Below are 25,845 nucleotides of genomic sequence, written 5' to 3' on the forward strand. Positions count from 1 at the left end.
ACTCTTTTCTGGTTCGCAGTGCGATATGCGAACTGAAATGGGGGTGTCATTAACCACTTAAGGACCGCCGATATACATCCTAAGTTTGAAGAGGAATATCGTTATGGCAGCAACTAGCTGCCATAACCCCGGTATCCCCTTCTTCAGCCGGTGGTCCGCTTTCTGATAAGAGTGGTCTCTGCGGCGGATTCGCCGTGAGATCCCTTTTATCGGCGGCGGGAAAGGGCCCCTCCCACTGCGCTCCGGTGCTCTCCGTTGCTTACTGGAGCCATCGGCATTGGCAGAGGCGATCGAAAGTTTCCCCTTGCTTGACATGGACACGAGTGAGGGGAAGATGGCCACCATCTCCATAACATTGCAGGGCGGAAGCAACGTCAAAACGTCGCTTCCGCCCATAGCTCTTAAAGAGCCATTTTTTTTTTTTTCCTATTGCATTTTAGGGTAAATATGAGATCTGAGGTCTTTTTGACCCTAGATCTCATATTGAAGAGGTCCTGTCATGCTTTTTTATTTATTACAAGGGATGTTTACATTTTTACAAAAGAACAGTGTAAAAATAAAAGGTAAAATAAATAAATCCCGCCGAGCTCGTGTGCAGAAGCGAACGCATACGTGAGTAGCACCCGCATATGGAAACTGTGTTCAAACCACACGTGAGGTATCACGAGATTGGTAGAGCGAGAGCAAAAAAAATATTGGGCTAACTTTATTGTTGTCTTATTTTTTAATTAAAAAAAGTGTATTTCCCAAAAAAAAGTGCGCTTGTAAGACCGCTGCGCAAATATGGTGTGATAGAAAGTATTGCAACGACCGCCATTTTATTCTCTAGGGTGTTATAAAATGTGTGTTTTGGGGGTTCTAAGTAATTTTCTAGCAAAGAAAACTGTTTTTAACTTGTAAACAACAAATCTCAAAAAGAGGCTCGGTCCTTAAGTGGTTAACATTGTATTGATACTCCCAGCAGTTCGTATATGGCAGTGTGAACTGCCTTGCAAGTCAGGTGCGATGCGGGAACCAGCAGTGGATTTGCAGGGTTCCCGCATCGCACAAGTGTGAACCGGGATAATTAGACCCTAGATCCCTCCATAAAGAGTACCTGTCACTGTCTATTACTGTCACAAGGGATGTTTACATTCCTTGTGACAGCAATAAAAGTGATTAAAATAAATAATTAAAAAGACAGTGTTAAAATAAAAACTTTAAATCTACAGCATATTGGCAACTGATATCGGCCTGAAAGGCAGCTGAAAAATCGGTATCGGCCCTGAAAAAATTATATCGGTCGACCCCCTAATTTGCAATAACATCCAGATTTTCAGGGCAAGCTTTTGGGGTGTACCTCCTTCCTTAAGGTCCAAGCAGTACTAATGCACAAAGTTTTAGCAGATGATAGTTTAGACCATCTCTGAGGAAGAAAATACATGCACAGCAGTGGTAATTAAACATGGATAGTTAAACAGAAAACATACATTAAACAATTGTTTTCTTTCCTTTAACCACGGGTGCTGTTGTATTCTGAAAGCGGGATGTTTCCCAGCCTTCAGAATACATTGATCACCGCTGGCAGCTATAGCCGCCGGCAATGATTGCACAAAAAAAAGACAGGCTGGTTGTACAGAAGTCAATCGAAGTACAACCAGCCTGCCCAAAGACAGATTGAAAAATGGCCTAATTTCAACCTATCTGAAGGCAGGGAGAGGGCTACGGAATGGGAGGGGGAAGAGCCAGAGGTGAGTGGTCTTAAAACTGTTGGATAGTTATTTCACACCTATGCATTTTGCAGTACATTTTCAGTTTTGCAGAAACACACTACAGTCCATTTAACATGATTTCTTATGGGTCACGTTCATATCTGTGCATTTTCAACCAGTGGGTCATTTGGAAAGGGCCAGGGACATGCTGCAGGTTGGGTTTTTTGGTTCAATAGGCTTCAATTTAAACACAGTGGAAATGCATCAGAAACACAGTGCTTGCGTTTTTCATGTTTCTGGTGCGGTTTCCCAAAAATGAAAACCGCGTGTCAAAAAACGCGTTGGAAACACGCATCAACCGCAACCTGCATGTGTGTCACCCTAGCCTTAGGAAACTGATAGGTTTTTGAAAATTTTACACTCAGATGTCTAAATGCTGAACATAGCTCTGTATATGTGTGTGTGTGTGTGTGTGTGTGTATATATGTATATATATATATATATATAGTGAAATTCACCATAACCAGTTGTGTATAAGAATTCAATTTCTCTCCACTGATGTCAGTACCTTCTATACAAGAATTCCAAAAATTTAGAAGAAATGAGAGCTATCTGACCCCTGTGACCCTGAATGGGTTAAAGGTCAGCACATTGTTACATTTCAGAACCCGGCAATGCTGGTTTTAGGTTGTGGGAACAGGAATTACCTGTGTTGTGTCACTCATGGGTATTATAGCCAGAAACCATATATAATTTCAAGTGGAACTATAGTCCCTTTTAATATTTGTGTGTGTTTGGTCAAAACAGTGGAGACTGCAGTTCAATATTTCTAAATGTAAAATAATGCACCTAGGGAAAAAGAATCCCGTGAGAGAGTACAACATTGGGGGTACAGTGTTGGTCAGCACTGCAGAAGAAACAGATTTGGGGGTACTTAGTTCAGATGATTGCAAAATGAGCAAATAGCGTGACCAGGCAGTGGGTGAATAGAATTCTAGGATGCATCACCAGCAGAAGGAAGGAGGTTCTGATTCCCCTATATAGATCTTTAGTGAGGCCTTAGTTAGAATATGGTGTTCAGTTCTGGAGACCTCACTTTCAAAAAGATATTGATAAGATAGAACGAGTCCAGAGATGGGTAACAAAAATGGTGAAAGGTTTGTGGGATAAAACCTATCGAACGACTTCAAGAACTTATGTACAGTCTGGAGGAGAGACGGGAGAGGGGAGACGTGATTAAAACCTTTAAATACACTAGGGGGGTGAATGAGGTTCAGGAAGGCAGTTTTTTTTTTTTTTAATATGAAACCAAAATCGAGAACACGGGGACACGACCTCAAACTGACTGGAGGGACGTTCAAAACTAATCTTAGAATGTATTATTTTACTGAAAGGGTAGTTAATGCTTGAAATAAGCTTCCAGCAGAGTTAGTGAGACAGTCAACGGTAAATGGCTTCAAACAAGCTTGGGACAAACCTACATCTATACTCGGACAAAGAAGTTAACAAATCCCCCCCCCAGTAAAAAATAAGGGCAGACTTGATGGACTATTCAGTGTTTTTCTGCCATCGCTTTTTTATGTTACATTTTTTGTGATCTTGCTAGCAACTTTAGCCAGACATTGACAACTTGTAAAGTTTGCCAAATGTCCTAATGAGCATTTATGGCAACATGACCCAAACTCATCTTTTTAAGGTGTTAAGGAAGCTTTTCCTTTAAATGAATTTTCGTCCAAAAAACTTAAAGGCTAAATTCACCTTTTAAACAAGATGAAATACATTTTTGCTGGGAAAAAAAAAAATGTGCATTTATTTATTTTTTTTTTTTTAATTGGAGGCTGCAAAGTATTGCACCCACTATCAGTGTATCAGGCTCCTGCTGCAAACACTTCCTCCAGCTCAGCATCTGAAAGCCCCTACGGGAATGAGGGATGGGGGTAACATGGTGCAAAAGGTGAACTAAGCTGTACGTTTTAGACAGCAATTTACAAATGCTTCCTGAACGTGCTCAAAACACATTGTAATGTGTGAACTTCACCTTACTGTGTCTTACTTAACACAAACCAGTGTCTCTGATGTGGCTGTGAGTCTACAACACAAGGTCTGTCTGATCAGGTATAACAGAGTTTAGTGTCTATAATGATGGTTATATATGAAACCTTTTTACCTTTTTTGTTTTTTTTCGATGGCAAAACAGAGCTACATAAAAACAGTGTGATTTTGCAATGCTGATGTACCCTATTAATTCATGGTATGTGTGTGTGTGTGTATATATATATTTTAATTGGTCCACTTTAAGCTCTTCTTTTGTTTCTGCAGGTTTCTGGGCCATTTGTATGCTGCAGAAGCACTCATCTCCCTGGACAGGATCTCGGATGCCATCACTCATTTGAACCCAGAGAATGTCACAGATGTGTCCCTTGGGGTTTCATCAAATGAACAGGAGCAAGGTTAATGAAACCACACTTGACTAAGCCATGCTTTTATCTGCTTCTCTGATGGAAGTGGTAATGCACACATGTACTCATACACATGCACACATCTCCAGCCCCCATGCTTCATAATTTATTTGCAGAGTATGTCTGTACAGCCCATGAATACTGCATGCAGTGACTCATTCATTTGTAGCATAACCTTTAAATGGTTCTGCTCATGATTCCACTCATTAGGCTTGAAGAACACAGATTATGACAGGAGACTCAGTTTCATACTTAGAGGGTTAATGCATATTATTTACTAGATGAACAGGATTTGGGATGATAGGTCAGAAAGGAGTGGTAATTACCAAGTCTTAGCTTGGCTATACGTGACCTGATAAAGACAGGCAATACAACGAATTGAAGCATTGCTTGTGACAGTTGGTCTTTAGGTCATTCAAAGAGGTTGTTATTCCAGAAAGTGTTCATTTTTGGTTTCAGTACTTTAAAAAATCTCTGCAAGCAGTATGCAGACTTGCCATGTGTATGCAAATAAGGGAATGAAGCTATTTTATGAATTTGCAGCATTTTCTGATCAGCTGATTCGGGTCAAATTGTGGTGGGGTCCCAGCAGTGTCTTAAGAGGGGCAAATTTCTTTCCAACTTTTGTTTTCAGGGAGGCACTAGCTTATCTGAAGTTATACTAAGATCGTTTTGACAGAAAACAAAGTGAACATAGAATACTTCTATTCAATGAAGTTTTGATGTAAAAGTGTCCAGCTAGTCATAAAACAGTGTGGGTGCAGGAATCTCCACTGCCAACTATTTATTACTGGTACTTATATAGCGCCATCAGTTTACACAGCGCGTTACATATTTATTATACTTTCCCTGCTTACAATGTAAGGTCCCTAATTCCCATTTGCACATACTAGGGCCAATTTGCACAGGAGTCAGTTAACCTACTAACATGTCTTTGAGCTGTGGGAGGAAACTGAAGTACCCAGAGGAAATCCACGCAGGCACAGGGAGAAGGGAGAACATGCAAACTCCAGGCAGGTAGTGCTATGGTTGGGATTCAAACCAATGACCCCAGTGCTTCTGGGTGGAAGTTCTAACCACTTAGCCACTGTGCTGCTATTGTGTTCAATAGAAATCTATAAATCCTTACTTCCTTAGAGCTATTTGCACCCACAGCTGCCTAAATACAGAGGAGCTGATGAACAGTGGCTCCATCTGATGCAGTCACTGGTTGTCCAATATTTTCCACCAGGTTCAGTGGATTTTTAAAACAACTCTTGTCGAGCTGGGTGGTGTTTGCACATTCCATCCACAGCTCAAACTTTCCTACGCTTTTGGTTGACCATACATTATACAATTTTCTTGTACAATTCTTCTTTAGATTTACTGAAACCTAAACACTTTTCATATGTGTGCAATCAGATTGGCCCTTGCACTACATAGTTGAATATAAATAAAATTGTATAATGCATGGCCAACTTGAAAGGCTACTACAAAATGCCTGCTATTACCTTTTTTACTCAGAAACATTTAATTTCGTTTTAATTTTCTTACTGAAACCTCACTTCATGGGTAAGCCTTACCCACTGCCATGCCATTATCCAGTCTGTCCCTGCCAGCAGGATAGCAGTCGGTGAAGCTTAGCCATCAACTAAGGGAAAGCTTGGCCCCAGTAACAAAGTAAAACGAAATTGGAGAAGGGCTCAGAAGATGCTTTTCTGACTAATATAAAATATAAGAGCAGGCATTTGATGCATTTGATTAGCTAAAATGTGTACTTTACAATGTTTAAAACTTAAGGTTCACTTTAAAAGGTATTAAACTGGCCCTTTCATAAAAGTTTACCCTTCACATGAAGGCGCCCTAACAATTTATTCAGATAAGAGTTTTTAAAGAGTTGACTGCTGATCAGCTAACAAAAATGCAGAATGCAGTACATTTTTTCCCTTGTCACGCATTGGCAAGAACAAACAGATAAATATAATACATTTTCTTATGTCTATGCATTTTGCTTGTGCTGTAAAATATATTGACATACATGACAACTCATTTGATTGAAAGGAGACCTAATTGACAAGGTCCCATGGTTTCTGATGTATTCACTTACTGCAGACTCTAATGCTTTCAGTTATCAGTGACACAAACTAATGCTGGCCATACACTATACGAAAAATCGTCCGAAATTCGGTCATTTAGTTTTTTTGGCCAGTTAATGGGCAGAAAATTGATAATCGTTGGAATGTTTTTGAGCCGAAAAAACTAAGGACAAGTTTGGAAATTTTCTAATGAACGATAAATTGAAAGGTTAATGTGTTTCCCGTCCAAAATGTCTGCACTAGGTATATGTAAAAAAGCAAACAAAAATTGCATTCATTTATGTCCACTGAACGATTTATCGGTCTTCACATGATGGCACTATCGTTTGCGCTCACGGCCGAAAGTTTGTTTTTTAAAAATGGGTTCGGCCAATTTTTCATATAATGTATGGCCAGTATAAGTCTGCCCACTTATATATAGATAATTACAATCTATACACACAAGCAGGGGTTTTATTACATTAACACACACCTCTGCCAAATTATAGTTTTATGAATGATTGTTATAGAAACATGCAGGTTCGAAGTGTTTGTAGAGAGAGTAAGTATTGCAAGTGATTGGGTAACAGGATGACGATTGGCCTGGAAAATCACATAGAGGGTCAGCCATAAGGCCTACAAACACAAACATTTTTTACGCTGACTGTAAATGGCCTAATTAGTTGAATGTTGTTTGTAGGCGCCCTAAAATGTATCTAAGCCCAAGAACAAAACGAATATATTCCATCTTCCGATGGTCTAAACCTCACAGCAGCATGTAACAGGAGTTAAAGTGGTTGTTAACCCACTTCTAAAAAATCATCTTCTCCCCTCTGTACCTTAATAAGATGTGTCCCTGTGCCTTTGTTCTGTAAAACATCCGCCGATCTGTACTGATATAAGCGCCGCTCCAGGTGCACAGCTGATTCCTCTCCTCCTCCTCCGCTCACAGCTGCAGTGGGCGGAGCCGAGCCGTCCCGCTGACATCAGGGGCAGAGGAGAGACAGAGTCGGCGAGTGGGGAGGGGGGGAGGAGGACAGAGGACCAGACACAGTTTAAGCAGGTAAATAGATACCAAACATTTCAAACCAATAATTTAATTTTGCCCATAAAATGGCAATAAAATTTTGGTGCCCAAAACTTTCCATAGGCAATGGTTTAACCACTTCCCGCCCAGCCTATAACAGAATGACGGCCGGGAAGTGGTTCTGTTATCCTGACTGGGCGTCATATGACATCCTGCAGGATAACATGCCGGGGCACAGCTCTGCGATCGCGATGTGTCAGTCTGACACGCCGCATCTCCAATCGTGATAAGAAGCCTCTGACAGAGGCTTCTTATCACGTGATCAGCTGTGACCAATCACAGCTGATCATCGTGAGAACCAGGAATGGCGGTAAACTGCATTCCACGTTTCGCGATGACTGGGAGAGCCGAACGGCGGCTCTCCCTTCCTTTCGGGGGGGGGGGGGCTGTGCTGATAATCAGCACAGCCCCCATCACATGTACCCATAAGCTGCCAATCGGTACCCAGGAAGTGCCCCATCATAACCCCCTGCCAGTGCTCACCATAGTGCCAATCGGTGTCCATCACAGTGCCCAGAATTAACACCTGTCAGTACCTCAGGGACTTTTAAGGTGCGTGGATCTATAAATGGTTAGAGTAAAGAAATATGTGTGCAAAGTCTATCCGTATAAAAACATTTGTTTATTTGGTAAAAAGTAGCAAAAAGTTCATTCATTAAGAACACGTTTCACAATAACCATAGTTGGCTTTAACAAAATTATTAGCAAAAATAACCACTTAATCAATACCACTCAACATGTTTCGCTCTTTTTTGAGCTTCATCAGGAGTTCTGGTACATATGTGGTCTACTGAAAGTGAGAAACAAAATACATGTCATATATTATGAAATTCGAGATATAATTTAAAATAACAGTTCCAAGGATAGAATATTATTGCATACATCTGTGACAAAAACAACTAAGGATTACATTGGAGTAATGGAGGTATATCCAATTAATCAATGAACAATAAGTAATGAAAAATAGAGTGAATAAATTCCACATGTAACAATTATATAATTAGGACTGTCTTACCAAGCCAAATAAGTACATATAGATAAATCAGGTGAAGTAGTTTGGGTGAATGTGATGGATAACATTCACATTAGATTGGATGAAACTCCTATGCCTCGGCCTCCCAAATATGTGGTCACAGAGGAACAAAGTATGTATATATCCGTACTGTAAATTAAAAAATAACAAATATGAAATGAAGTTACAAACAGTAACCTGTTAAGTATTCAGGATCAAAAATCCAAAAATTATAGTACCTTGAGTTGAATCAAATGTATATTGCTGAACGGCTAATAGTAGCCTGAATTAGCAGAGTGAACACGTACACTTTCCATCTCAAGTGAAAGGTTTGATAGGGATTGATTGTTTGCCAATAGTAGATTAAGTACAGGTGTAATAAAAGATATATGTACGCTATAAAAGAAAAGCAAACCTATGTAAGTAAATGTGCTGACCCACAGAGGTGAATCGCTCTGTCCATGAGCAGACACACTAGTGTGGAGACACGATTACCTGGAGGTAGAGTATATGCTGGCATGTAGTGGAGGGGAGAGAGATGTCCAACCTCCCTTATCCCTGAGGGAGCCACCGACAGAAAGTGGCGACCGATTGCCGCATACTTATAGTTCCTCCATCCCGGCGGCGTCTGATGTCACCGCCAGGATGCGGACGTTTGTTGAGGTGTTCCGGGCGCCGGGGAGCAAGGCGGGGTCGGAGTATAACAGCGGAACGTCAAATACGTCTGCTTGTGTATTGCGCATGCGCCAGGATACCTGCCGCTTGTTACAACAAGCATCTACAGTGCGCCTGCGTCAAGAGGAGGAAATGTAAATAAAGAACATCATTAGTGGCCCGAGGCCGGTATCGCCATCTTTGAAAAAGGAACAGAGAGGGACAATAGCCCATAAGTTCGCCCATCTTCAAAATTATCCCCTAACCGGGGAGAGAGAGGGAAAAAAAAACCCAATACGAGAACATGGTCTTGGCTATTGTACAAAACCATCATTGGTACCGAAAGGTTTCTTCAAGCCATCTTACATTAATGACTACCAGATACAAACACCTTATAGGTTCAGCGTATCACAAAGGCCTTATAAAAAAGAGCACTTGGGAATTTCTGAATGTCACTTCACCCTGAACCCCTACTCTGTACGCACTTCCCAAGATACACAAAAACACCCAGAGACCTCCTGGTGGGCCAATAGTATCTGGGAATGGTTGCCTCACTGAAATGGCCAGTCAATTAGTTGACGATTTTCTAAGACCCCATGTGGAGAGTCTTACATCCTACCTTCAGGATACCGGTGATCTATTCCGGATTCTTGATGGCATCTCCATTCCTGCCGGTTCCTGGTTGGTGGCTTTAGATGTAGAGGCCCTCTACAACTCCATCCCCCACAATTTGGGGGTGAGAGTTGTAGAGGGTTTCATTTCGGAAAATTCGGAAGTGTCAAGTGACTACAACAATTTCATCCTGGATTTGCTTCTTTTTATTCTCTCTAACAATATATTTTTGTGCTGCCCATCAGTGCCATCTATTAGTGTCCATCAATGCAATCTGCCATTGCCAATTATTACCACCTATCAGTGCCACCAGTCAGTGTCCATCAGTGCTGTATATCAGTGCCGCCTATCAGTGCCCATCAATTCTACATGTCAGTGCCGCCTCATCAGTGCCCGTCAGTGAAGGAGAAAACTAAATTTTATAACAGAGGCAAAAAAAACCTTTTTTTTTATTTCAAAAATGTCGGTCTTTTTTAGTTTAGCAAAAAATAAAAACCGCAGAGGTGATCAAATACCACCAAAAGAAAGCTCTATTTGTGGGAAGAAAATAATAAAAATTTAGTGTGAGTACAGTGTTGTATGACCGCGCAATTGTCATTCAAAGTGCGACAGCGCTGAAAGCTCAAAATTGTCCTGGGCAGGAAGGGGCGAAAGTGCCTGGTATTGAAGTGGTTAAGAGCCTTTACAGGTCATTAATTTAAGTTATTATGTTGGCAGTTCTTGGTACTGTAAAAAGTGACGAGGCAGCTCTACAGCATGTGAATGACACATTCATATCGAAGTGTTCATTTTGAAGCAATGAACACGAGCATTGTCTGTAAAAGTCATTTAAATTCAAATTGTAATTTTGCCAGTGCAGGTTAGAAAATTAAGTCTAACATTGGATTGGTTTTAAATCATTTATATTATCATTTGTTTGCTATTAATTGATCCATTTCTCATCATTTTCTTGTGCAACAGGAAATGATAAAGGAGAAAATGAGCCTATGGAATCTGGTAAGCACAATTTGCAATGATTGTATGTGAATTTCCAGCGCTTACTGGCAACTGATTTGTTTTTTAGTAAACTTTTTCATTGCAGACCTTTTTTATTTATTTTTTTATTTGGCTAGAATGGGAAAAGGTTGAAACCCATATCAGGTTCTACTGCTATTCAGGGAGTCATTTAGAATGATTTCACTCCTCTGTTCTGGGGACAATATTTTGCCAGGCAAGAACTGAAAGGAAAATCTGTACTGGGGTAACGTACAACAATAAAAAGCTAACGGATGTTTTAGCATCACCTACTTAAATGCATTTTTATATCTGCCTGTGTTGATGTTAGAGAGATTTCCCCTCACTTCCTGTCTGCTGGGGACAACCTTCCTCACTTTCTCTACCAAAAACTTTCTTTAGATTTTGATAAATGCTTTAAGGGTCATCCAGAATGCTTCCATGGGCAGCTAGTTCAAAGCGGCAGTTTTTAGTTTTGGTTAATGTAGGGAAGGATTAGCCCCTCTGTCATTCTTTTTTATGGCTGCCTGGGTCCCCGCTAAGAAGATTCACCCCTCTATTTGTACTGGTGACCAAAGTCGCTAACATAGAAAGTGATGGGAAATCTTAAGTCCTAGAGTTGGCACCAGAAGTGAGGGGAAAATCTTCCAGTGGGGTCACCTGTTCCAGAGATTTTGTTCACTTTGGAGAGCAATTTTTTTCCTGTTGCAGCCCCAGAACAGAAAGTGATGGGGAATCTACCCAGAGGGAGAGGCAGCAGAAAAATAATTGCATTGATTTTTAAATCCTTCCCTACATTATTGAATACTAAAATAGTTTTGGCTTTACAAAAGGGAATGATATAATTTCACCATATGTAAAGTATGTTACGTAAAATATGGCAAAATATGTTATGTAAAATATAGCAGAAAAAGCGCTGGATAAAAAACGCTGGTAATAACTATTTGTAGTAGCATGTTAGGAGTGTTGGCGTATTAGCGTTTTTGAAGAAAAACCCTATTAGAAGGGTTTAGGAGCGTTTAGCAGTGTTTCTGCTGGAAAAACAATCCAAGGAACGCTACAAAAATTATTTTTTTTTTTCCTGCTCCTAGACGCTGAAGCTCAAAAAACGCTAATAGCCTAAAGTAGTGTGCATGGACACATAGGATAACACTTTAGCTTCTAGGAGCAGAAAAAAATGCTAGTGTGCCTGGAGCCTAGATGTGTGTTAGTCTGAATAACAGATTACTTGTGTGTGTGTATGTGTGTGTATATGTGTATATGTGTATATATATATATATATATATATATATATATATATATATATATATATATATATATATATATATATATATATATATATATATATATAATTTTTTATTATTATTATTATTTCTATCCTGATATTTGTATTTCAGTAGGAAAGCCAATGCCTCAGTGCTACCCAAGTTCAGTCACTTCAGCCCGTACAATGATGCTCTTCAATCTGGGAAGTGCTTACTGCTTACGTAGCGAATATGATAAGGCAAGAAAATGTCTCCACCAGGTAATGGACTGTTTGTTTTTTTTACTGCTTGCTAAATTTGTCCTATAATAACAGTTGCAAAGATAATATAACTTTATGGGTTTCCCTGGGCTACTGTACTTTGCACATAACCATAGGTCTTCATATGTTACTGGACTATCTGACTCATACAGTGCAGGACATAGGCAGCGTATTCATAGACCCTTGGTTATAGGCTCATAGCTTCCGGTGATTGGATGCTGGCAAAGCTGAGAACATGCCCCAGTGTACCTTCCCTATAACCCTACCTCATTCCATGAATCCTCAGATTTTTGGTAGTGTTCTAGGGTGATTGACCTCACATAGAATCACTCTTAGCTTAATTTGTTATTTTATCTTTGTTTTCTTCAGTCAACTTTTCACTGTCTCTTATTACCACTATAGAAGCAGTGCATTCAAATTGGTGCAACCTCAGTAAAATGTTGGGAGCTGTACCCAGTTCCCACACTGTAGGGATGGCCTGTATTGTTGCTTCGGTCACTGAATCCTGCATAGCCGCTCACCTCGGCACTTTGTTTCAATGCGTGTAGGCAACCGCAGGGTGCTATACATGGTCCATTCCTATGGAATCCAGTCCCTGACAACCCGTTCTGTGATATGCTCACCTTGACAAGCAAAGCCTGGACCCTATATAGGTAGGAGTGTGTCACAACCTGGGTGTGGACTGTCCTGTAGTAAAGTCCTCTTGAGTTACTACTAAAAACCTAGATTCTTTTTGTGCATTCTATATATCGCTTTGTGGGTTCTGAGTATTTCTTTTGTTGTGGAACTGAGGAGAAAGGGGGGGAAAAAAAAGAGACCTTACAATCACTTTAAGCCTATTAAAATAACAAACATGTTATACTTTATTTTAAACTTTATTTCTTTATTGAAAATTTTGTTTTATATTAAACAAGAAAAAGAAGGATAACAAGAAAAATAAAAGGCAAACAGATGCATTCTTCCCCAAGATGTCCCGAATCTCCATCCCAGTTCCTCACCATAAAGTTAATAAGCCTAGCATATCCTATGTGGGTTTAGGGTGGAGCCTGGGGTGCATCTAGTAGGGTTATCTAATATTATATGCTAAAAAAAAAAAAATTCTCACACACTTCCAACTCTTGCACAACTTCATTCTACTCACTCATTCCTTCAACTTCCACTCTCTCTCTACATTTGGATCCTTTAGGATCGCCATTTATCGTTTGCAAAATTATTTCTGTATTTGTTGAGGTTTACAGTTAATCCCTCTTTCTTCCCACCAGGGCTTCCAGATCATATCATAATTCCTAGGCACACCTTGCTTTATATATACCGATTTCTCTTTGAGAATTACTCCGTTCATACTATTAGACCATTCCTCACTGGACGGGGGGTAGTGCCGACTGCCATCTTCGGGCAATCAGGATCCTTGCTTGAAATAGTCCCAGTAGGCTTTTTTTCGGCTCTAACTCAGTGGGGATTCCGAACACCCCATCAGTGATTTTCACCACCTCCGTCCAATAGCGGAATCGCTTCAGGCACCTCCAAAACATGTGGAGTAGGTCCCCCTCTAAATCCCCGCATCTGGGGCAGCTAGAGTCTGGCCGACAGCCGTAGCGAAAAAGTCTGTAGGGAGTATGATGAGTTCTATATAATAAAAATAAATGTGACATCCTCTGCGAGGGGGATAATGAGACCAAGGGGGCCACTTCAAGTATTCTATTCCACTGGCTATCAGAAATATTGCTTATATCTTTTTCCCATTTCCTCTTATACAGAGGAGAATCTAGCCTATTCAATCTCCCATTATAAATATGTGGATCTACTTTTGAAATTAGGCCTTTTCCCTGAATGTGCATTAATTAATTTTTGGAGTACAGGAATTGTGCTCCATTCCAGGGTCCTTCCTCTAAACTGTATCTCTAATGCGTGCCTGACCTGTAAGTATTTAAAAAAGGATTTATTCGGCAAGGCATAATGAGCTCTCAATTCCTGGAAAGTTTTCAAGGTGCCTTCTTTATATAATTGTGAGATAAATTTTATTCCACATCTCTCCCATTCCCTTATTATCCCTATCTTCTGAAACTCTCCTAGTTTACTGTTTTCCCACAGCAGAGTAAGGTCCGTAAAGCCTCTATAATCCAGTATTATTTTCACTGTGTCCCAAACCTTCATCATCAGATTTAAAGTTGGGAGTTTTAGATGGAAGGATCCTGCCTCCAGGGCTTCAGGTATAGATTCATGTGGGGTAGTTTGTAGGAGCATCTTTCTTCCTACTACTTGGCCGTCTACATTACTCCCCCCTAAGTACTGGAGTTGTGACGCCAAGAAGTAGCTAAAGGGATGTGGGACCGCTACTCCTCCTTCCTGTTTCTGAAGTTGCAGAGTACTTAACCGGATTCTAGCTGGACCACCATTCCAAATAATTTCCCTGAATAGAATCTTTCCCTAAAAATTATCTTTTGGAACCATTTTTTATACAGCCAGATTGGTGAATTATGTAATACATAGAGGAGCTGGGGCATCCAAATCATTTTAATCAGGTTATACCGACCTGCCACAGATAATGGCAGGCGTTTCCAGATTTTTATTTTTCCCCTGAATTTAGTCAGCTAGGGATCAATATTAGCTAAGGTGAATTGTTGAGGGTCTTTAGAGATATTTATACCTAAGTATTTAAGTTTATTCACAGCTGGGATTTGGGCTACCTCCTCAAGTAGGGGACCTACCAGAGAGTCCACAAGTAGCAAGCTGGACTTTACCCAATTTATTTTTAATCCAGAGAATTGGCTGAATCTATTAATATTCATGGCCGGCCGAAGGGAGTCCTGCATGTCTCCAAGAAACAGCAGGAGGTCCTCTGCATATAATGCAACTTTCTCTTCCGGATCGCCCACAAACATGTTATACTTACCTGCTCTATGTAGTGATTTTACACGGAGCAGCCCGGATCCTTTTCTTCTCGGGTCCCTGACTGGAGCTCCTGGCCCCTCTCTCCTGTTGAGTGCCCCCACAGCAAGCAGCTTGCTATGGGGCACCCAAACCTAGCCACAGTATCCTTTCAGATAAGGAACCACGGTTCAGCCCCACTCCCTCTCTCTCTTCTTTAGCTAACTGAGTTTGATTGACAGCAGCGGGAGCCAATGGCGCCGCTGCTGTCTCTCAGCCAGTCAGGAGGGAGAGTCCCAGATGGCTGAGGCACTTGTGGACATCGCTGGATCGAGATGGGACTCAGGTAAGTGTGAGGGGGGGGGGGCTGCTGCACACTGAAGGCTTTTTATCTAATGCATGGAATGCATTAATATAAAAAAAACTCCTGCCTTTACAACCACTTTAAAGTGTTACTAAACCCAGGGCCCTGCATTCACTATATCTGGTCTCCCACAGTACACAGAACATGGAAATGCAATAGTTTTAGTAAATATAAACTGCTAAATAACATTTGTCATCAGCAGTATATAGCAGTCTTATGACTTCTATCAGTGTCTGGTTAAAGCTGCTAGGAGGAGTTTGCATTCTGCTCTGACTGTCCTATAAGGCTGCAGGATCCCTGACCCTCTGTCTGGACAGTGCTGATTAACCCTGTGCTGAAAACATGCACTCTCCCAAGAAAAAAAAAATCTCTAGCAATACACACCAAACTGAGCATGTGCAGCTTGTCCCCTAGCCTCTGTTCTATCAGGAGATGGTTTGGGGGACAGTGGAAGAAGGGGAGGATCAGTGAAGACCGGATCAAACAGCCTTTTTACACAATGCAGAGGCTTAACCCCTTAGGTTCCACAGTGAGTATAACAAGCATGTTTTGCTGCATATACAGACTGATTTTACTGTTGTGGGTTTAGTAACACTTTAATTGTAAAGTCCCCTCTTGTGGGGGACCCCTACTTTACAATTTTGTACAAGGGATGGTGGCAACACTGTGGTCCACCTTTGGTGAATTATTCATTTTAGTAACACTTTAATGTTAGTGTGTCTCCTTAGCAACAACACTGCCTTTAAGGAAATTGCACTCAGTAGGTAACATGTTCTCTAGCACTGTAATGTCACCTCAGTTACGGTATGTACGTTTTTAATGCGTGCAGTTCAGCATAATTCATACTCTGGTGTTTTTTCCTCCTGCATCATTCTCTCCACAGCATTCTTTGTTTCTGCCTGTTTAATAGAGGCAATGCTTTGTCCCTGCCAGGCAGGTTTAAATGCTGTGTAGAAATACAGGCATCATGGAATGGTGTTGCGCCTAGAGGGAGTTGCCCCAGCAATTAGAGCTAAAAGCAATAGCATTATGCCTTGAGATGAGTCTTGCCAAGGATCAGCTTTCAGCTGTACATCTGGGAGTTGTATCTGTGGAGCACCTTTTGACCCTAATAAGTTATTATTGGATTGCACTGTTTGTTTGTTTTTTGTTTTTTTTTTGTTTTTTTACGTATTTTTTTTTTCTATTTCTTTTTACTTTTTTTTTCAGGCTTCTTCTATGATTCATCCGAAAGAAATCCCACCAGAGGCAATTCTGCTGGCAGTTTACCTAGAACTGCAGAATGGTAACAATCCCTCCACGTTCACTACCTACAACGCCACCTATCCCTAGCTGTGTCCTAACAGTTGCGAATTGGAGAGTGAAACACTGAGATGGATTTAAATGGGTCTGTGAACACCTTCCCAGCTAGGGAGCACTAAAGTACAGTGAGTCGAAAAAAGTGTTTGATCCCCTGCTGATTTTGTACGTTTGCCCACTGACAAAGAAATGATCAGTCTATAATTTTAATGGTAGGTTTATTTTAACAGTGAGAGACAGAATAACAAAAAAAAATCCAGAAAAACGCATTTCAAAAAGTTATAAATTGATTCGCATTTTAATGAGTGAAATAAGTATTTGATCTCCTATCAATCATCAAACTTTCTGGCTCCCAGGTGTCTTCTATACAGGTAAGGAGCTAAGATTAGGAGCACTCTCTTAAACGGGAGTGCTCCTAATCTTGACTTGTTACCTGTGTAAAAGACACCAGTCCACAGCAGCAATCAATCATACATATTCCAATCTCTCCACCATGGCCAAGACCAAAGAGCTGTCCAAGGATGTCAGGGACAAGATTGTAGACCTACAGAATACTGGAATGGGCTACAAGACCATCGCCAAGCAGCTTGGTGAGAACAGTTGGTGCGTTTTTTTGGGGTTTTTTTGCATATGGAAGAAACACAAAATAAATGTCAATCTCCCTCGGTCTGGGGTTCCATGCAAGATCTCACCTCGTAGAGTTTCAATGATCATAAGAATGGTGAGGAATCGGCCCAGAACTACACAAGAGAATCTGGTCAATGATCTCAAGGCAGCTGGGAACATGGTTACCAAGAAAACAATTGGTAACACACTATGCCGTGAAGGACTGAAATGTTGCAGCGCCCGCAAGGTCCCCCTGCTCAAGAAAGCACATGTACAGACCCGTCTGAAGTTTTTCTAATGAACATCTGAATGATTCAGAGGAGAACTGGGTGAACTTGTTGTGGTCAGATAAGACCAAATTCAAGCTCTTTGGCATTAACTCAACTCGCCGTGTTTGGAGGAAGAGGAATGCTGCCTATGACCCCAAGAACACCATCCTCATCACCAAACAAGGAGGTGGAAAGGGGGTGTTTTTTTGCTAAGGGGACAGGACAACTTCACCGCATCAAAGGGATTATGGATGGGGCCCTGCACCGTCAAATCTTGGGTGTGAACCTCTCAGCCAGGGCCTTTGAAAATGGATCATGGATAGGTGTTCCAGCATGACAATGACCCAAAACACACGGCCGAGGCAACAAAGTGGTTTAAGAAGAAGCACATTAACGTTCTGGAGTGGCCTAGCCCATAGAAATCCCATAGAAAATGTGGAGTGAGCTGAAGGTTCGAGTTACCAAACGTCAGTCTCGAAACCTCAATGACTTGGAGAGGATCTGCAAAGAGGAGTGGGACACAATCCCTCCTGAGATGTGTGCAAACCTGGTGGCCAGCTACAGGAAACGTCTGACCTCTGTGTTTGCCAACAAGGGTTTTGCCACCAGGTACTAAGTCATGTTTTGCGAAGAGGTCAAATACTTACTTCACTCGTTTAAAATGCAAATCAAGTTATAACTTTTTTGAAATGCGATTTTCTTTGTTGTTCTGTCTATCACTGTTAATATAAACCTACCATTAAGATTATAGACTGATCATTTCTTTGTCAGTGGGCAAACGTACAAAATCAGCAGGGGATCTAATACTTTTTTTCACCTTACTGTATATATTGATTGTGAAAGGGTTACTGCAGTCCAAAATGTAAAGGTATATCTTTCTAGTTAAATAGCACCACCTCCCAGCTCCTCATATATTTTTTTGCCAGGGCATATTCCCACCTCTTTCCCTCTCATACCAAAAAGATATTACCTCAGGCTTAAGTTGGCCATAAACTGATTCAAATTCGGCCGGTTCAACAGGTACTGACCAAATTCATTGAATGAACTACTGTTGATTGGACCTTTCAGAAAATCGGCTACGGACACTAATCGGTGTATTGTGACAGCTGCGGGTACCGCTATCAGAATACATTGTACCAGCGGAGAGGTTCCTCCATCCATCCAGTTTGTGTGGATGCAGGAAACCAATATTTTTTTGCTGAACAAAAAAGAAAAATAGGTTTGTGCTTTAGACACGATAGCGGCTTCAGAAACACTCGAGAATGAAAATTCTTTTTGGTCCTGTTTGTATAAGAAGCTGGAGGGTGGAAAGCTTGCAAAGGAGTTTGCTGGGTGTTGGCCAGTGGAATAACAGATATATACAATAGATACTGCATAAAAGAATGGTGAGGAGTTGCAATACCCTTTTCTTATTCAGTGCAGAAGATCTAAATACTAGCCTTGTGCAAACCAGTAGTTTTTTCTCATTCAACCCAGCAGGGCTGAGCAAAAAAACTGACAGCTCAGGAGTTGCCGCTGTACAAACGATCTGACGTTAGTACAGCGATCTCCCCTGCTGCTCTATTGTGTTCTAATGCCCCCAAATCCCAATCCCCCCACGCAGAACACTCCGTCAGCGCTCTCAGCCATTGGCTGAGAACACTGATCCGGAGCCGATCAGCAGACCTTTTTCGGTCATGCCCTATCGTTAGAAGCCAGCTGGTTTCTGTCGCACCAACTCCAGTAAACACGGGCCGAATGACAGCTGGTTTCTATTGAACCAGCCGATGCAGCCCGACATGCGGCCTATGTGTACTAGGCTGAAGTCTAACTATCCTGACAGGAAGAGAATGGAAATCTCCCCAGTAGGGACACAGACAGAAATTAAATAAAAAACATTTTGGTTAGCAGTAGACTTAAATCCAGAAGTTTTGGCTGGTGTTGGGCTTTAATGTGTTTCTATATCCTGGCAATGTCAGCAATGTAACCATTTGCCTACAGTTTTCAGCTTTTTCTATGTGTTAACACCTTGTTGTATTTTAGTATTATTTCAATAGTAAACATTGATAAAAAGACCCACAGATGGCTTGGGAACTTTAAACCTTACTCCCTCATATTTCCCATTCTGCCCGCCATAGCAGATTAGGAAAACTAGGCTTCTAGCAATGGACACCTCCCTCGGTCAGATTGTCTCTTGACAAGAGCTTTAAGTCTGCATGCAAAAAAGTTAACCCCTTTTAAATACAAATATTTTAAAAACCTGCGACTTGATTAGTACTTTGGAGGGATTGATAACAGAACCTTTATTAGTGGAGGAGTCCTTTTGAGCTGCTGGATTTCCCTTCTGCCATGTGAATTGGTGTCTAATAAGAGTATGAAGTGGTTACAGTGTAAAGGACCCACATCACATCATTTTTTTTTCTTTGTGTGTGAAATCTACTATACATCATTGAAGTGAATATTCTGCTTACCTCATCTCACTCTTCCCCAGGGCATTGCCTGGTGCCACACTTTATTCATCTTCCTTAGCAAGGAGCATTTACTGTGGGTTTTTTTTTCTGTCCAGCAAAATCAATTTTAGAAATGCTCAGTTGTGATCTCTTCTCTGACAAATGGCATTACCATGCGATCAGGTTCTTCTGCCTGGGGCAGGCACTCTAATATTACCAGCATTAACACTTAACCCTTTGGCTTTCAGGGGCATTTGTGTTTTCTTTGAATCTGAGAAAGCACCAATACTGAAGCAGTTAGTTACCTGCACTGATTGTTATGTAGTCAACCAATACCAATAATGCCCAATTTTTTTTATCAAATGTGCATTGAAATAGTTGAAATCTGTTTATTAAAGTAGATTTACAGTACATATAGCGCCTGAGCACATTTCCTATTATTTCTTTAAAGATATCTGTTGCATAATCTAGAACTTAGATGTGGCTGCAGCTGGCATTACATACAGAACAGATGCAACCTGCTTGCATGGACTAAAGATTTTGTTCTAAGGCACAAAGATGGGTAGATGAAATGTCTAATGAAGAAGCTGCAAGATAGTATCAACAAACTTGTTTGAGGGGCCTTTGTCAGCAGACTTTTTTTTCACATCAGATGGGTTTTCTATTCTCATGCAGTGCCTTGAAAAAGTCTTCATACCCCTTGAAATTGTCCACATTTTGTCACGTTACAACCAAAAACTTAAATGTATTTTATTGGGATTTTATGTGATGGACCAACCCAAAGGGGCACATAATTGTGAAGTGGAAGGAAAATTATACATTTTCTAATTTTTTTACAAATATCTGAAAAGTATGGCGTGCATTTGTATTCAGCCCCCTTTAGGCTCTGTTTCCACTAGTGCGACTTTTCATGCGACTTGGGACTGAAAAGTCGCATGACAAATTGTTTCCCATGATTTCCAATGAGTACCGTTCATATCTGTGCGACTTCAAGTCGCAGCGACTTCAAAGTAGTCCCTGCACTACTTTGGTCCCACTTTGATGCGACTTGAGGTCCATAGATACAGGCATTGCTTCAAATCGCGGTAAAAAGTCGCGGTAAAATCGCGGTAAAAAATCGCGCGACTTTGGGGACGCACTAGTGGAAACATAGCCTTACTCTTATACCTCTAAATAAATCTAGTGCAATCAATTGCCTTCAGAAGTCACTTAATTAGTAATAGAGTCCACCTGTGTAATTTAATCTCAGTATAAACACAGCTGTTCTGTGAAGCCTTCAGAGGTTTGTTAGAGGACCTTAGTGAAAAAACTGCATCATGAAGGCCAAAGAACACACCAGACAGCTCAGGGATAAAGTTGTGGAGAAGTTTAAAGCAGGATTAGGTTATAAAAAAATTCCAAGATTTGAACATCTTAGAGCACCATTCAATTCATCATACGAAAATGGAAAGAGTATTGCGCAACTGCAAACCTACCAAGACATGGCCGTCCACCTAAACTGACAGGCAAGGCAAAGAGGCCCATGGTAACTCCTGGAGGAGCTGCAGAGATCCACAGCTCAGGTGGAAGAATCTGTCCATAGGACCACGATTAGTCATGCACTCCACAAATCTGGCCTTTATGGAAAAGTGGCAAGAAGAAAGCCATTGTTGAAAGAAAGCCATAAGAAGTCCTGTTTGCAGTTTGCAAGAAGCCATGTGGGGACCACAGCAAACAGTGGAAGAAGGTGCTTTGGTCAGATGAGACCCTAAAAGCAAAACGCTATGTGTGGCTGAAAACTAACACTGTACATCACCCTGAACACACTATCCCCACCGTGAAACATGGCGGTAGCAGTATCATGTTGTGGGGATGCTTTCTTTAGTAGGGACAGGGAAGCTGGTCAGATTTGATGGGAAGATGGATGGAGCCAAAATACAGGGCAATCTTAGAAGAAAACCTGTTAGTCTGCAAAAGACTTGAAACTGGGGCCGGAGGTTCACCTTCCAGCAGGACAACGACCCTAAACATACAGCCAGAGCTACAATGGAATGGTTTAGATCAAAGCATATTCATGTGTTAGAATGGGTCAGTCAAAGTCCAGACCTAAATCAAATTGAGAATCTGTTACAAGACTTGAAAATTGCTGTTCAGATGCTCTCCATCCAATCTGAGCTTGAGCTATTTAGCAAAGAAGAATTGGCAAAAATGTCACTCTAGGTTTGCAAAGCTGGTAGACATACCCAAAAAGACTTGCAGCTGTAATTGCAGTGAAAGGTAGTTCTACAAAGTATTGAATCCGGGGGGCTGAATTCAAATGCATGCCACACTTTGCGGACATTTATTTGTAAGAAAAATAGAAATCTCTTATTTTCCTGCCGCTTTGTGTTGGTCTGTCACATAAAATCCCAATTATACACAATTAAGTTTTTGGTTGTAACATGACAAAATGTGGAAAATTTCAAGGGGTGTGAATACTTTTTCAAGGCACTGTATGTCTCATATAAATCTCATATAAATCTCGTATAAATCTATACCAATGGGGTGTTTGTTTGTTTTTTTCCTCTCTTGCATAACATGCACATAAAATTAAGTAAAACAGGTAAAGGTGTGGCTTTTCCAACTCATGTGAGAACTACAAATTAACCGCTTCATGACAAAGAATGTTTTCTGTCTTTAGGACTTAATTCTGGTCAGAATGAATTAAAGTGAACCTGAACTCGAAATTTTTATATTTGCATGTTATAGGGAACATCTAGAAATGTTTATTGTGTCTAAGCAGTACCCTGAACCTGGATTCCTCCTGAAAAATAACAGTGCTCTTCCTTAGTATGTCAGTGTGGCTACAGCCCCAAAGCTTTAGATCTGTAGCCTGAGATATGAGGCATCCTTGCCTGCTAGTCTCTTTTGGATTTGGCGTATGATTTTAAGATGTCAGTATTGTGCTGCACACTGTTTTCCTTGCTGGAGGCTTTGACATAAGGAGGCAAAGTCCTTCCTCTGTCAGAGGTCACCTCCTTATATAGACACAGGTCAGAATAAGGCATGATAAATTGGTAATGAGGAGATCATCAGCTGCAGGGAGACAAGACGATACTAATAAATAGTTCTCTGCTCTCTGTCTGCCTTTTTTGGGCACTGCTTTCAGAGTTGCAATTCCTCTTTAAGGGTACCTGCACACTGTACTGATGTTTCTTGTATTCATTTTATGTGTATTTGTGCGTACATAAGTAAAATTCGAGCTCCCAGAATGCAATTTTAACCTTTTCAAATTAACATGTTACGTACGTAAAATACTGACTGACAACTTTGATTTTTTGTATTTTTAAAAAGACAATTTTTCATATCTATATGCAGCGCACATTTACACTTTTGTGTGTACAGACACATCGAAAACAATGGGCTGCATTTACATCCCCCAGTTCCAAAAGTTTGGTTGCTCTGTAAAATCTACATCGCCCAGTTCCAAAAGTTTGGTTGCTCTGTAAAATCTACATAAAAATAGAATGCAATGATTTGCAATTCTCATAAACCCATATTTTATTCACACTAGAAAATAGAAAACATATAAACTGAGAAAATGTACCATTTTAAGAAAAAAATAAGGTTATTTCAAAATTGATGGCAGCAACAGGTCTCAAAAAAACTGGGACAGGGCTGCAACAAGCTGGCCAAGTGGTACTAACAAGGAAGACCTGGAGGAACATTTTGCAACCAATTAGGTTAATTGGCCACAGGTCAGTCACATAATTGGGTATAAAGTGAGCATCTTAGGCCCCTTTCACACGATCGGACCGTTCAGGTCCGCCTGTCAGTTTTGACGGCGGACCTGAACGGGCGCTCAATGTTAGCCTATGGAACGACGGATGTCAGCGGAGACGTGTCCACTGACATCCGACCCGGTCCGATCCGCTAAAAGCAGACGGATGGCCCTACGTCCAGGTCTGTCGCTATCGGATCGGGTGAGATCTGCCGAAAACGGACATGCTGTCCGTTTTCATCCGATCCCTCCATAGGCGGCAGCGGCGCCTGACAAGCCCCTCCCCGCTCAGTGAGCAGAGAGGGACCTGTCATCCGCCGGCTCAGCGGAGATCAACGGAGAGATCTCCCGCTGAGTCAGCGGACTCTGTGGAAGCGGAGTCCGCCTCGTGTGAGAGGGGCCTTACAGAGTCAGAATATCTCAGAAGTAAAGATGGGCAGAGGTTCACCAGTCTGTGAAAAGCTGCATCTAAAAATTGTCAAACAATTTCATAATGTTCCTCAGCAGTAACTAGAAAAGACTTTAAATGTATCATCCTTGACAACACATAATATCAAAAGATTCAGAGAATCTGGAAAACTGGCATGATTTTGTGATGGACATCACTGTATGGGTTCAGGAATATTGCTAAAAATCACTGTGAACACAGTTCACTATTTCATCCAATAATGCATGGTAAAGCTCTATCATGCAAAGAAGCCATATTTGAATATAATCTAGAAACCCTATTGTCTGGGCCACAGCTCATTTTAAATGGCCTGTTGCAAGGTGAAAAACTGTTCTGTACTTGGAAGAATCAAAATTTTACATTCTTTTTGGCAACCATGCGTGCTGCATCCACTGGACTAAAGAGAAGAGGGACCTTCTAGCTTGTTAGTAATCTGTTGAAAAGCCTATGTCTCTGATGGTATGGGGGCGCATGAGTGCGTATGAAATGGGCAGCTTGCACATCTGGCAAGGTACCATCAATAATAAAAGATATATCCAGGTTTTAGAGCAGCATATGCTCTCATCCAGACATTGCTTTATTTACTAAAGCTGGAAAGTGCAAAATCAGGCTCACTTCTGCATAGAAACCAATCAGCTTCCAGGTGTTCTTGCCAAAGCTTAATTGAACAAGCTGGAGTTAAAAGCTGATTGGTTTCTGTGCAGAAGTGAGACTGATTTTGCACTCTCCAGCTTTAGTAAATAAACCCCAATGTCTTTTTTTTCAAGTTAGGCCTTGCATATTTCAGCAGGACAATGCTAAAACACATACTGTATCTTTGACAACAGCGTGGCTTTATAATAGAAGAGTCCAGGTGCTTGATTGACCTGCCTGCAGTCCACACCTTAACCAATTGTAAATATTTGGCACATCTTGAAACAACAAATATGACCAAGAAGAACCAGGACTGTTGAGCAGTTAGAATCCTACATCGGGCAAGAATAGGACAAAAGAAACTGGTCTCCTCTGTTCCCTGGCGTTTGCAGAGTATTAAAAGAGGGAATGCTACATCATGGTAAACATTGCCCTGTCCTAACTTTTTTTTTTCCCTTTCTGTTGGGTAAAAAGGTTTCCCCAGGACAGGATGTGGTGGTGAGTCTCTCTCTAACAAAAACAGACAAATAAAATGGTTATATTAATGTACAGTACAGGGCACAGGCTTAATATACATAAACCCAGGTTATATAGGTAGGCTGTTACCTTCAGGTGATTGGACTCTGGCAAGTTTTTAAGGACGCCCTCTGGGCATCCCTCCTATAACTCTACCCCACTCTGTGAGTCCTCATTTTTATGTTAGTGTCCTAAGGTGATGGACCTTTTCTCCCTTACAGAGAAATCACTTTTGCTTAACTAATTTTGTTTTGTTTTTTCCCTCAGATTATTCAGTCGGCTCTTTAACTCCTTAGACCCCTTCCGCACTGGGGTGCTTTTCAGGCATTTTTGCACTAAAAAGAACACCTGAAAAGCGCCTCTCAAACCACCCCAGTGTGAAAGCCCGAGTGCTTTCACACTGGACGGTGCGCTTGCAGGACAGGAAAAAAGTCCTGCAAGCAGCTTTTTTGGGGCGGTGCGGAATCTGTGTATACACCGCTCCTCCACCGCCCCTGCTCTTGAAATCAATGGGCAGCAACGCTTTGCGGGCTCTTTTAACCCTTTATTTGGCTGCTAGCGGGTTTAAAAGCACCCCGATAATGGTC

General features: G+C 41.2%; 1 protein-coding gene across 2 annotated transcripts in view; it reads left to right on the forward strand.

Annotated features, from left to right (window-relative positions):
- Positions 1 to 25,845, forward strand: part of CNOT10 (CCR4-NOT transcription complex subunit 10) — a 224,901-nt gene that overhangs the window by 193,029 nt on the left and 6,027 nt on the right. For both annotated transcript variants that reach the window (XM_073630300.1, XM_073630301.1), the window contains 4 exons: positions 4,011 to 4,141; positions 10,530 to 10,565; positions 11,960 to 12,087; positions 16,529 to 16,604. In XM_073630300.1, the coding sequence (XP_073486401.1) occupies positions 4,011 to 4,141; positions 10,530 to 10,565; positions 11,960 to 12,087; positions 16,529 to 16,604 (371 nt within the window). The remainder of the gene's footprint in view (positions 1 to 4,010; positions 4,142 to 10,529; positions 10,566 to 11,959; positions 12,088 to 16,528; positions 16,605 to 25,845) is intronic.

This window comes from Aquarana catesbeiana, linkage group LG05 (genome assembly GCF_042186555.1).
Source record: "Aquarana catesbeiana isolate 2022-GZ linkage group LG05, ASM4218655v1, whole genome shotgun sequence".
Classification (NCBI taxonomy): domain Eukaryota; kingdom Metazoa; phylum Chordata; class Amphibia; order Anura; family Ranidae; genus Aquarana; species Aquarana catesbeiana.